At 40.6% G+C, this 12,694-nt stretch overlaps 2 protein-coding genes across 2 annotated transcripts in view; both read right to left on the bottom strand.

Moving 5' to 3' along the window:
• Positions 1–293: 293 nt before the first annotated feature.
• On the bottom strand, positions 294–8,388 carry LOC111219559 (S-adenosylmethionine synthase-like). The gene is made up of 9 exons (XM_022742277.1): positions 8,253–8,388; positions 5,878–5,955; positions 5,311–5,433; positions 5,069–5,181; positions 4,695–4,838; positions 3,498–3,716; positions 1,304–1,486; positions 493–626; positions 294–396 (listed from the first exon to the last, which is right to left on the bottom strand). The coding sequence occupies exons 1-9, from the start codon at positions 8,341–8,343 to the stop codon at positions 294–296; spliced, it is 1,188 nt and encodes a 395-aa protein (XP_022597998.1). The 5' UTR covers positions 8,344–8,388.
• A 675-nt stretch (positions 8,389–9,063) lies between these two features.
• The window catches only part of LOC111219577 (vasoactive intestinal polypeptide receptor 1-like), a 7,544-nt gene continuing 3,913 nt past the window's right edge, over positions 9,064–12,694 (bottom strand). Inside the window, exons 10-13 of the mRNA XM_022742295.1 lie at positions 11,867–11,958; positions 11,644–11,773; positions 10,965–11,006; positions 9,064–9,072 (exon numbers count right to left, since the gene is read on the bottom strand). Of these exons, the coding sequence (XP_022598016.1) occupies positions 9,064–9,072; positions 10,965–11,006; positions 11,644–11,773; positions 11,867–11,958 (273 nt within the window). The remainder of the gene's footprint in view (positions 9,073–10,964; positions 11,007–11,643; positions 11,774–11,866; positions 11,959–12,694) is intronic.

Genomic DNA, 12,694 nt, shown 5'->3' with positions numbered 1-12,694 from the left:
CCTCTCCTGTCCTCTCCCCCTCCCTCCCCCTCCCCACTGTCCACTCCCAGGTGAACCAAGACCAGAGATTATCTGCACCTCCACCCCGACCCATCCCTCCATCCCCTCCCCTGTTCACTGGCAGCTGCCTTTCTCTTACTGGGTTACAGGAGCGCGAGGACAGCTGTCTATAAATCACTGACACTCTCTTCACACACACACACACACGCTCACTCACTCACTCACTCACTCACTCACACACACACACACACACACACACGCACACGCACACACTGGTACATACAGTAGATACACTAGAAGTTAAGGTTCTTTGGGACTTCCCAGGGAAACTCCTTCCTGCCAAAGTGTCCGTAGCAGGCCGTCTTCTGGTAGATTGGTCTCTTCAGGTCCAGGTCCCTAAAGTCCAAACAAGCAACAAAGCCATGTTCAGCTCTCCAGGGTGAAGTGTTGTCATGCAACACACCAATCGAACCTCATGACTTTAACACTGACCTGACGATGACGCCGGGTCTGAGGTCAAAGTTTTTGTTGACGATCTGTAGAAGCTCCGTCTCCGTCTTCGGAGAGGAGCCGTAGGTGAAGAGGGAGATGGACAGGGGATGAGCTACGCCGATCGCATACGCCACCTGAAAATAAAAGACAAGAGACACAGTGAATCAGTGAATCAGTGAATCTGTGAATCGCACCAGGTCATCCTAAAGGTGCAGACCAGATCTTCCACACTAAACTGGGGAAGCCATTTCTGTATGGAGATGGCTTTGTGCACATGGCAGAGGAAAGGCAAACCAGGCAAATGTTTGGGGCCCCTAAGGGGTAAAAGGGCCCCTGATGGTCCCTCATATTGGCACATTTTGCAATGACAACTATAAACCCCCTTAAACCTCCCATTAAGACTCTATACAGTTCACTGCTGCTGCCCCAAAAATGCCCCAAGTGTTGCCCCTGATGGTGTGTGCTGTAGCTAGCTCTACCCATTGCCTGCAGGAGAGGTGTTCAGGGAACATCTGTCAAAAAACAACCCAGACCAAAGTACATTTACAGTCAATGGGTGTAGGTGAGATTTTTTTTAACAAAGCAGCTGAGATACTTCTCTGTTATCCTAAGATGAGCTCCAGGGGTTAACATTATCTTGTGAGGATAAAATACTGGAGACTTTAAGGCATTTGCAAATACAGCAGATACACTTTGATCTTCCAAAATCACCAAGAAGATGTGAAAGCTGAGCCACATTAAACCAAGATCCACATCAGATAAACATGATCCCTTATGAGTTGTGGGAAGATTTGTTGGGGGGTGGTTTCACCTGCACCAGCACCCTCCTGCACAGTTTGGCCTTCACCAGAGACTTGGCCACCCAGCGGGCGGCGTAGGCAGCCGAGCGGTCCACCTTGGTGTAGTCCTTCCCAGAGAAGGCCCCGCCACCGTGGGCCCCCCAGCCACCATATGTGTCGACGATGATCTTCCTGCCTGTCACTCCAGCGTCGCCCTGCAGGGGAACGACGAACGTGTGAGAATTTCTTTTTTGGAATAACAGCAACTGAAGTGTTTATAACAATGTTATATTACTCTGGAAGCATGAATTCATCTTTTAATTTTACTGGCCTAATTTCATATTTACAAATACAAATTTACAGGTAAAGAGTCAAACTTCTTGGTTTTCACAAAGGAGGTCAAACAGCACATTGAGTCTATCCACTTTTCTTAAAATCCTCTTATTTCCATTATACTTATTTTTATAATTTTTTACAACTTGTATTTATTTTACTATCATTACTCTTGTAGCACATGTTTGCATTGTATGTATATTTGAATGTTTTCCAATAAAGGCTGGAGAGAGAGAGAGAGAAAAAAAAGTCTAAAAAGAAGTGTAAAAAACACAATGCTGCATCTTTAAGTAGGAAATGTGGATTTAATTGTGAAAGGACTCTTTTACATCCGGTTTGGTTATGAGTCGTTTCTATTGGTTGATTGGCTCAAGCCCCGTTTGCAGTATGAATTACGACGATTGGCTCATTCACAGCTGCAACATCCAGTCATATTCATTTAGGTGTTTACCGCGGGAACTACAACCGGACACTTTGTCATTGTCACTCTTCCACCTGAGTTTGTTTGCTTGCAGCAGGTGAGCTTCACGGTTCCGCCATCTTCCTCCTCCGTAATGACCAGCAGGTTGTCGCAGCCTTCGGTTCATGATACCGGTCACCTCCGCTCCGTCAGCGGCCTGTTCACCAGATTTCAACTCGCCATGACACCCGGTCTGAGCTACAGTAACAGTGAGTATCTTCTGTTTGTGCTTTTATTCGTTGTTGTGACGTGTTTCGGCGCAGTGTGTTTTCTTGGCAACGAGAGTAAGCTAACCCTGGCTGCATGGTGGTGGTTATTGCTCGTTGCTGCTGCTGTTCACATGCAGTCTGAGTTAAACGTGAATTATTGGCGTTTATGGCTTCATGTCTGCAGGTGACGCTACTACCGCTGAATGTGTGTGTGTTCATTTGCTTTGGTATAACCCGAGTGTAGCAGCTGAGTCCATATGTTGTGTACTTGTCTGGCAGACTGTTGCTGATGGAGCTGTACTTCTGTATGAGCTGAATCAGTCTTGAGCATCTCTTCCTCTTGTGGTTTCAAGTGGTTTTAGTTTGTTGCTTTTTATCTGATCATTAGAAAGAGACTTTACTCAAATTTTGTTGTGATTGTTAATTTTACTTGTATTTATATTTATATTTCCCTTGTCTTATGTTAACCTGAGAGTGATCAATAATATTAAGTTACATGAAGAAGAAGGGGCTTTGCTATCCAAGATGAGCTGTGACATGGTGATGCTTCACGTAGATAGGTTCACTTTGGTTATATAAAATATTTCCCTTGAACCAGCACAGTGTTAGTCTCCCGCTGCATGTTTATGTGAGTTACATCTCAGATGAGAAGAGCTTTGCATTTGAGGAAAATTACAAGAGGCTTGTTGAATATTCAGGATGGCAGATCACAGTAGTTCTGTTGTTTGGGTTCTTTTATGCACTTCCCGTTGATACATATGAAGCGGGGAGGAAACTTTGTTTTGGGAGGTTTAGCTCTATATATTCAGTTTACAATGATAAATAAATCTGATACAATCCTTGTAATTGAGCTGAAAACAACAAATATTTGTTGTTTTTCTTTGATAAAATGATTTAAACCATTTTTCACTTATCACTTTCTGTGAATCAGCTAATAATGTAATTGTACAATTCTTTCCATAATATAATTTGGAGCATTAATCCTGATTTTATGCAAAGTTCAGGAGTTTGTATCTTCACGTCTTGTCCATACTGTAAAAGTTTGAATGATCAGCTGATAGTAGATTTCTGGCATCAGAAATAATCTGAAATCCAAACATCAGGACATTTAAAAAAAAAAAAAAATAGAAACAACAACTAAACTGTTCGACCAACATGTTTTGACTCCTTCATCAGGCTCATGATCAAACACATTAAAAAGCGTTACCATGACGGCTCTGTTACCTGTGGCCCGCCGATCACAAAGCGCCCGCTGGGCTGCAGGTGGTAGATGGTGTTCTCGTCCAGGTACCTAGAGGGGACCACGGCTTTGATCACCTTCTCCTTCAGGACTTTCTTCTGCTCCTCCAGACTGACGTAGTCGTCGTGCTGCACAGAGATCACCACAGTGTGGACCCTCTTGGGGATCACTGCCCCGTTTTCCTGGATGTAATGAACTGTCACCTGGATGAGGAGGGAGGGAGGAGGCTTTAGCACATTTAAATTTTCAATTAGAATAAAAGACGAGCAAATAGATGCAAATTCTCAACAGTAATCCATAATGTAAATAATTTTCCTCTCTTCATGCCTGAGTTTTTACAACTGAGGTCTCGGGTCTTGTGAGAGTCACGTGTGCAGTGAATCTAAGGATGATATGTGTGTGTCAGTGCTCAGGCTCAAAGTGTTGTTGAAAAGGCGTCTCCCGGCTCAGATGTTACATACCAGCGTACTCTGCTCAGTGTCGGCTGGTAAGCACATTCTGGAGACTGCGATCACTGTCCCACATACTACTGAGTAAAGTATTCACTATAGAAGGGTGGCGGATCAGTGGCTGGACTCAAACCACGATGTCCCTGAATTTAAAGAGGTGTTTTGGTCCTTTTATTCTTTATCATGTACATAAGAGCATTAAGGAGGGTATTAATATTTCAGTTAATTCAGCAGGTACACTACCTGCTGAATTAACTGGGATCAGTGCTAACTATAAGGATCTGGGGTTCTGGACTCTACAGATATGGGATTTCAGAAATTTCTTTTATTTATAAGAATGACACAGACTCATGTTCGTCAGCTGTCTGAGTTTTCATCTGCAGTTCTTTGAGATGTTTTGACACCAATGAAGGAAAGTAGGGCTGCACAATTAATCAGAATATAATTGAAATCGCAATTTGGCCAAGTGCAGTATTCAAATCACAGGATCGGCATTTTTTTTTTTTTTTTTTTTTTGGTGAAGGTAATATGTGTCACAAGTGTTGTGGTTCTACAGAGACGCTGCGGCCTACCAATCATATTCTCCAGATGTTTGTTTGGACGTTGGAAGCTGTGTTCATGTCTGACAAATGTTGCCCCGCTGTGAGGGCCGCACTCATGTAAAAGCATGACACAGTATTTTACGGCCGTTTGAACTGCGTGTATACTGTAGTTTTCTTATCTTCACCCCACCTGTGTCTTGGAGTCGGGGCGGAGCCAGGGGACTGTCCCGTTTCGTCTCAGCTCGGCCATCTTGGCGTTGAGTTTGTGCGCGAGGACGATGGTGAGGGGCATGCACTCCTCTGTCTCATCTGTGGCGTATCCAAACATCAGACCCTGTCCACAAAGAGCGAGGAGTCAAGACTAACAAGTCATGTCGTCATCACGGCCTCTGACGTCATAGTTCATCTTTAATGTAAATTTTTAACGGAAGTTGACATCTGGTTCTATAGTTTCGAGTCTCATTGAGAAACATGGTGGTTTAGTGACTCATTCTACAGAAAACGAATCCAAAAGACAGTATTAGTTCCCTGGTTGTGGTGTGTTATTGTGTTTATGTAGATGACCTGGTCTCCGGCTCCGATGTCATTCTCCAGACGATCAATATGAACTCCCTGTGCGATGTCGGGGGACTGCTGCTCCAGAGCCACCAGCACGTTACAGGTCTTGTAATCAAATCCTGGACGGAGAGGTGGAGACGGGACAAATCAGAATCTAAACTCAGACACATGACACCAATTCCCAGTCCAGTGTGTTTGCTTTCAAACATGCATGACATAAAAAAGATTCAGGTGTTTTTCCTCTTCACCTTTCTCTGAGCTGTCGTAACCAATGTATCGGATGGTTTCTCTCACCACGCCCTGGTAGTCTACGTTGGCCCGGGATGTAATCTCACCACAGAGTAGCACCATGCCCGTCTTGCACACCGTCTCTGTTCGAACACACAGAGGACATTTCTTTCCTCTTTTTTTTTTTTTTTATTTTTTTTTACATGCAACAACATAAGTGCAAACCAGGAATGTTGTGCTGTTCTTCTCTGATCACTTGAAATTTGGATGAGGATGTTCCTGGTTTACTTAGATTTTCAAGCAAAGTTGTACAGAGAAATTCATCTGGTTATAATTTTTGACTGCTTCACACCAGTCAAATCCCTTTGTAATGGATTTTTGTTCCTGACTGGTAGCATCTTCAGGTGATCTAATATCAAGGCTATAAGTCGTGTCTTCTCCTGTTTCAGTTTGACGATAAGTATCAAGAAGTTACATCAGCTAGGTGAGTTGTCGGGTGTAGAAAAGTAAATTCAAAAACATATTCTGTAGCTTTTAGAAAACTATTCACTCTTCCCAGTGGTGGCGGAAAACAGGACGTTACTCACCACAAGCCACTTTGGCATCAGGGTCTTGCTCTAGGTGAGCATCCAGTACAGCATCACTGATCTGATCACATATCTTATCTGGAAAAACAAGAAGAGGGTTTAGATACATTGAGCTTTTTAGCTGAAGCTACCAGGTCGTTTCCTCGTGTGACCTTCTGCTGCTGGGCTCAGATTTCTGCTCTGGGCAGAGCCTGAACAGACCAGATTTCACCGCTCCATCAGAGTACTACACATCAGTCCTATTAGGAGCTACAGCACTATGAATAACCCTGGCTCAGTGCCCCCTTATGCCAATGTGACATGGTACACAGTAACCTCAGATCATCAAAGCACTGCCACTGTCACCAACTACTGTACTAACACAGTAAAGTTGTTGTATTTCGCAGCACAGTCGTATGTGTGTAAACTGTGAGGCATGGACTGATACCACACTTTTGCTTCACCAACATTTGCTTCCCTCTCTCTTGTTTGTGGACTGTCTTTTAAGAAATCTTGTACCCATGCATTAAATTGACGGAGCTGCTATTATTATCACACATACATGTATCTCCTACCCTCGTGAACTCACAAGGCACCATACGCTCAGAGTGCTGCGTTTACATTTTCACATATACAGAGGTACTGCTTTTGAATAACACGCACGTCAGCACAATGTTTTACTCCCAAAACTGTCCACACACAGAACAAATTATCAGTCTGGTATGAGTAGAATCGCAGTCCACAATCTGAATCACAATCTGCATCCTGATTTTATTGTGAAAGTCTTGACTGGAAGTTGTGATTCGTATCTTAGTTCATATTGAGTGTTTGTTTGGAGTACGCGCTTATTTAATTACTTATGAAGTGATATATGTAAGTGTTTTGATTTGAAAGTTCAGCTGCTGCTAACCAGCTAACGCCGGCTTGTTCTGCTTCCTGTCTCCCTGCCTGCAGGCAGGTCTCTTCTCCTGCAGATGGACTATAACTCCACCGTCTTGGACTGCAGCTGGTGACGCTGGTTCTTGTTCTGCTCCGGTGAAGAACTGGTTTGTGTGCTGCTACACCAAACTCGCAAAGGCTGCAGAGCAGAGCAAGGACTGATGTTTCTAGCTGCAGTTAGTGGGCTAGCTGTTTAGCAGCTAACAACAGACTGGTTAGCAGCAACTGAACCAATAACGTAGATCATATGTCAAAGTAGCGTCAGATTGCCCAGCCCTAATTAGGTATTTAGTTGAATCTACTAATCTTTTATCGTTAACTGAAAGTTTTATTTCTCTCAAGTCAATTCAACTTAATTTTCTCACTTTCTTTTGAGTTGAATGAACATACTACTTAAGCTCACTCAACTGATTGAATTGAGTACATGAGCAGACTTCCCAGCATGCATTGTTTATCAGTTAACACTCTCCAGAGATACTTTAGTAGTATAGTAATAATAATTTGAAGAAAACAAATATTATGGAAACTTGTTGTTTAACACCTTAAAGCTGCTGTAATCAATATTTTTATGCCAACAATGTATCAAATGACAATCTTAAAACAATCCACACACAAAGGGGGGTCAACCGTAGTGAATTATTTCTTGAATCTGCAACTTCTCTCGGCTTTACACAGCTTCATTGTGAGTTTTAAGCTCATTGTTTATCTGTTCGGACACGACAGCTTTTTACAGATGTTTTCACAGAAACATCTGTAAAAAGCCACTGTCCACAGCAGACAGACACAGTCAGAGAGCAGCTGGTGAACATAGTGGAGCATTGAACAGCTAAAGAGCCAGAGATATCCATCAGGAGCTGGTTGAGACCAAACACAGAGCTAAAAGAGAGGGAATCATGGACTGAGATTCATCAGGTGGAGACAAACATGACAAAAATGTGATACAATGTAATCAACAGTTTTTAATTCAACCTAATATTTTGCATTTCTTGAACTTGTTTTCTCCAGTTTAGTGAACTTAACTCAGCTGGTCTCATTTTTCAACTTTCAGTTAACTCTCATTTGCAAAGCAGCAGGGAACTTGGAAACTTTTGAAGTTCCCAAGTTTGAAGTTTGAGTGGAACTGGCTTGCACTTGGATTGAAATCCTAAACCACAGATGCAGCATGGTGCAAATTTTCTCTTTGATAATGACCTAAACTCCACTGCCATATCCATGTAGTCCAGGATCCATGATCTAAATATTTCACAGTTGAACACAATTCAAACCAGTGCTGTGTGTCTCTTCAAACTTTTTATGGTGCAGTGCCTCCGCGCAGCGCTCAGGATTCTGCACATTCCTCAAAGTCATCAATGATCAGTGAAACATAAAAGTGTTGAACGCACCGCGGCCACTTCTCCTCGCTCCCAGTCTGAAACAGCTGTGGGTGAAACGCAGCATGGAGAGGAAGTCGTACTCACCAGGATGTCCCTCTCCCACAGATTCGGAGGTAAACATGAAGGAGCCATCATGAGGAACGTGGTCGTAGTTCCCGTCCATCGTACCGTTCATTTTTGTCCCTGTGTTTGAAGCTGCCTGACTCGGTGTAAAGTGGGTAAAGACAGAGGAGCCGCCTGTGGAGCAGAGAAGCTGTTCTAGCACGAGATGTTCTTCTTATCAAAACAGGGGGAACAAAGATGGAGAGGTCGTGTGGTCGACTTTGGCTGCAGCCTAATCTCACAGTCCCAAGGCAGAGCAGCCGGATAACTCTGCACTATATAAGGCAAAGACAACATACACTCATACACACACACACTCATGGGGGGAGGGCGCCATGTGAACCAGTGGGGTTAGACCATTCAGAGGCGAGAAAAGTGGAGGGAGGGATCCCCTTTTTTTTTTTTTTTTCTTCTTGGTGACAGTTGTTTAACTCCTCCCGTGCTGGATGTTCCCACTGTGACACAAACTGAACGTATCAAACTCACAGTGTTTGGCAGTCAGACTTAGTTTTCCTTAGTTTTATACAGCAGAGCATTCATTTAATCAAAGGGTTACTCTGAAGTTCCTCCACAGATTCATTCATGCCGTGTCTTTGTACCTGGGGGCCCCTGAGGTCTTTGTCTGTGGCTGAGTACACAGAGCTGCTGCCAGAGCCACGTTTTTACTGCAGACAGAGCTCAGATATGAACTGATGAGGAGATTAAGACATTAGTGAAACATACATATATAAACATACACACACACACACGTGTGTGTGTGTGTGTGTATGTTTATGTATCATAAAAAATAGGCTCACGTCTCCTGCAAGCAGAGGTGGAAGAAAAACCTTTCGAAAATAAAAGTTTTAATACAAAAATTAAAAGTAAAAGTCAAAATCAATTTTAAAAAAAAAAAGTAATATCAGCAAAATGTACTTGAAGTATTAAAAGCACTTGTTCTGCAGAGAACTGTCCTCAGTGACATATTATATACAGTATGATAATAATAAACTTTTTATAGAGCCCTTTTCATACAAGATGTAGCTCTAAGTGCTTTATGATGAAAAATCAAATAAAATAGGAGGAATAGAAGGACAATGAAAATAGACAAATAGAAAGACAGTATGATAAAATATGTAAATATATGTAATATATGTAAATGAAAGTATAAACAAACCATTTAAGAAAAAAAAAATGTATGTGTATATATAATATATATATATATATATATATAAATAAATAATAGGTTTCCCTGTGGATCATAAAAGTATTCTGATGATGATGAAAAAAATGTTCACTGAGCGTCTCTTCCTGCTCTTGGCAAGAGTATATGACACTAATAGATTAGTAATACTGATGCATTCATGTGTAAACAGCATTTTACTGTTGAAGCTGCTCGAGGTGGAGGTGGTTTTAACTACTTTATATACAGTTAGGTTTAGTCCAGTGGTTCCCAACCTAGGGGTCGGGCCACCAGGTCGGGTCGCCAGATATATCTGAGGGGTCATTAGATGATTAAAGTGAGAGAACTCCTGAACTCACAAACTATTTTATGTTTTTATCAATACATGTTATGTTAAATGTATTTAACATATGTCTGTATTTATAGATAAATTTACAACATTTCCATCTGAAATGTAGTGAAGTATAAAGTAAAATAAAATAGATATACTGAAGTAAAGATACAAGTATGTTAAAATTCTACTTCGGTGCAACTTGTGCAAAGGTGCTTAGTTCTTTCCACCATTACCAGTAAGATCATTAATTATTTTACATAAACACTATTAATCAACACAGACTAATGCTAATTAATCATCATTTTTTAATTATAACTAATTAACTCTGCTTCAGACTGATTAAAGAAATCATGGACTTTGCAAAATGAAATGTTTCTTTATGTAAAAAAAAAAAACTGGGTTTGAACTGCAGAGCTCTCAGTTGTATGGTCATATTTCAACCACTAGATGTCCGTATTTTACAGAAACATTGTTGTTAGTTTCAAAGTCTTTATAATAAACTGAACTTGTTTGAAGTTGCAACAAGATCTTGACAGAAAAGTTCATTTGAACAGTTAATTAACGAACACCAGTGAAAATATTATTTATTATGATAGAGTTCAATACACGAAGGGCTGTTCCACAAAGAAAATGTGGTGAAGGGAGAATAGTTGCAGAGCACAAATCAATAATTACATATATATTATGCATCAAACCAAAGTGATGAATTTTGTCTTATGAACATGTTCCAAGTGAAACACTTAAAGTACATTAGTGTTTTATCTGCTTTAACACCAGTAAAAGTGCCAATAGTCATTTAAAATGAATCTAAAGTCCTGTGTTCAAACTGTAGTAAAAGTTCAAAGTATCATCAGTGAAATGTCCTTAAAGTATGAAAAGTAAAAGTGCTAAGTAGTTGTTTTCTAAATTAGACTGAAATTACATACAAGTAATAAGAAAAAATAGTTAAATAAGAACGAATAAGAACCAAACTACAGTGTGAAAGAATAAATCAGTTGTTTTTCTTTGGGTTTAAGGAACGTCTTCCTGAGTCGGCAGATTGATGACGTTAGTGTTTGTCTCAGGTCTGCAATTTCTCCCCAGCCTCTGGATTTCTTTTTGGACCTGAAGGGCAATAATGATTTTTTTTTTATTTGTTGTTAGTTTTGACAAAACAGACTCTGATGTAGTAGAAACTTCTTGTACAAACTCAGCTTACCTCTCCGTTCAGGAAACAGTACAACACAGCAACAATAAAACCCTGTTGCAACATGAAAAGTCAAAGTTAAAAGTGTTGTAATTACATCAATCAAACTGACAAATATTTTCTTCTGAAAATGAAGGATTTACAGTTTTTCTTTCTGATGTGAGTTTATTTCGTTTTCTTGGATCAGTGGTCGGACAAAACAAGGTATTTGAAGACACCATGTTGAACTGTGGGAGATTATAACAAGATTTTTTTTTTTTAACAATTTATGACTTTTTGTTTTGTTTTTTAGACTAAATGATTAATCAAGAAAATAATCAGCAGGTTAATCGTTAATGACAACAATTAATTGCAGCCGTAATATTTTGCATCAATAATACAGTTTGTATCAAAAGTATTTTATGGTGTTTCAGCTGGAGCTGGAACTAGCGATTGTTTTGATTATCAATTAATCTGATCTCGTTTCTTTTGGTCTAAAAAATATCAGAGAAAAGTGAAAACCACAAAATATTCAGTTTACTGTCATAATATCACAAAGACAAGCAATAAGTCCTCAGTCATGAGAAGCTGGAACCAGTTTAGCTTTTAAAAACTGACTAAAAAGACCAACAGATACAGTAGAACACCAAATAACTAAATAACTTGAATAACTTATTAATCTATCGTTTGAGTGATGTGATGGATCTGTCACCTGGAAGGAGCCTAAAACTAACTCCAGGTAGAGTCGGGGTCCCACACCAACATGATCCGGGAACAGGGCAAACAGCACGTAGTGAAGCCCAAACAGAGGGATGAGGAGGAGGGTGGAGCGACGGAGCCTCCTCCAGGGGGCAGCAGATGACAGGAGAGGAAGTCAAACACTCAACACATGAGACAGTAATGAGTCAGTCTAACAATGACCAAGTGTTTGTTACCTGTACAGATGTGTCTCACTTGGATTCACATGTGTGGCCTTGGTCTTCTGAACGATGATCCTGCTGATGTTCAGGAAGATCAGGAAGTTGAACTGTGGGTTATAGAACACTCAGGAGATTTATTGTCATGTTTTCCGTGCATGAAATATACAGTTAATGATCTTTTATGTTTGTATTTTAAATAACCGTGTAGTGTTTTAAATGCGTGATCGTCTCAGGTGTTGCTGTTGTGATTGGTTGTTGCAGCCGGTGCACAGTATAAAGATGTGTTGTTAAGGACCATAGCTGCTGCTTTATTCAAATTCGTGCCAACAGTTTCTTTAAATCTCATTCTCCTGCACAGCTGTCTGACAGATGTGCATGCAGTTTTGTGTTACGTCCTTTAAACTATATCTCTGGTGTTATTCTGTTTTTCTCATTGTCAATGCATCCCATGAAAAGACCAAAACCAAATTTAAATGTCCCGTACTAACTGATATTAATTGTTTATCAGAGCCTGATATATCTTACTATATAGAGCTCCACTGTTCCCAAAAACTATTAAAAACACTGGGCGACATGTTCTTTCATTATGAACACGCACACTGTAGTGTATTTTGACTCAGTCCAACACACACTGTGATACTGCTGTAAATACTTGTGGATTAATTCGCCACTGGAAATAGTCCCTGACAAAGTCACTATTTCCTCCTGTTTGAGTAACTTTTATCGAAAACTTACAGCAACCAGCTGTTGTAAGAAATTACACAGTTAAAAGAAAAAAAAAAAAAAAAAAAAAAAACTATATTTGCGGGGGGTGTTTTAAAGATCAGTAGGAACCAACGGCTG

The sequence above is a fragment of the Seriola dumerili genome, unplaced genomic scaffold (assembly GCF_002260705.1).
Source record: "Seriola dumerili isolate Sdu_G_001 unplaced genomic scaffold, Sdu_1.0 BDQW01000068.1, whole genome shotgun sequence".
In the NCBI taxonomy this organism is placed as follows: domain Eukaryota; kingdom Metazoa; phylum Chordata; class Actinopteri; order Carangiformes; family Carangidae; genus Seriola; species Seriola dumerili.
Note: the sequence above shows the minus strand (reverse complement) of the source record. Positions and strands in the feature narration are given on the sequence as shown.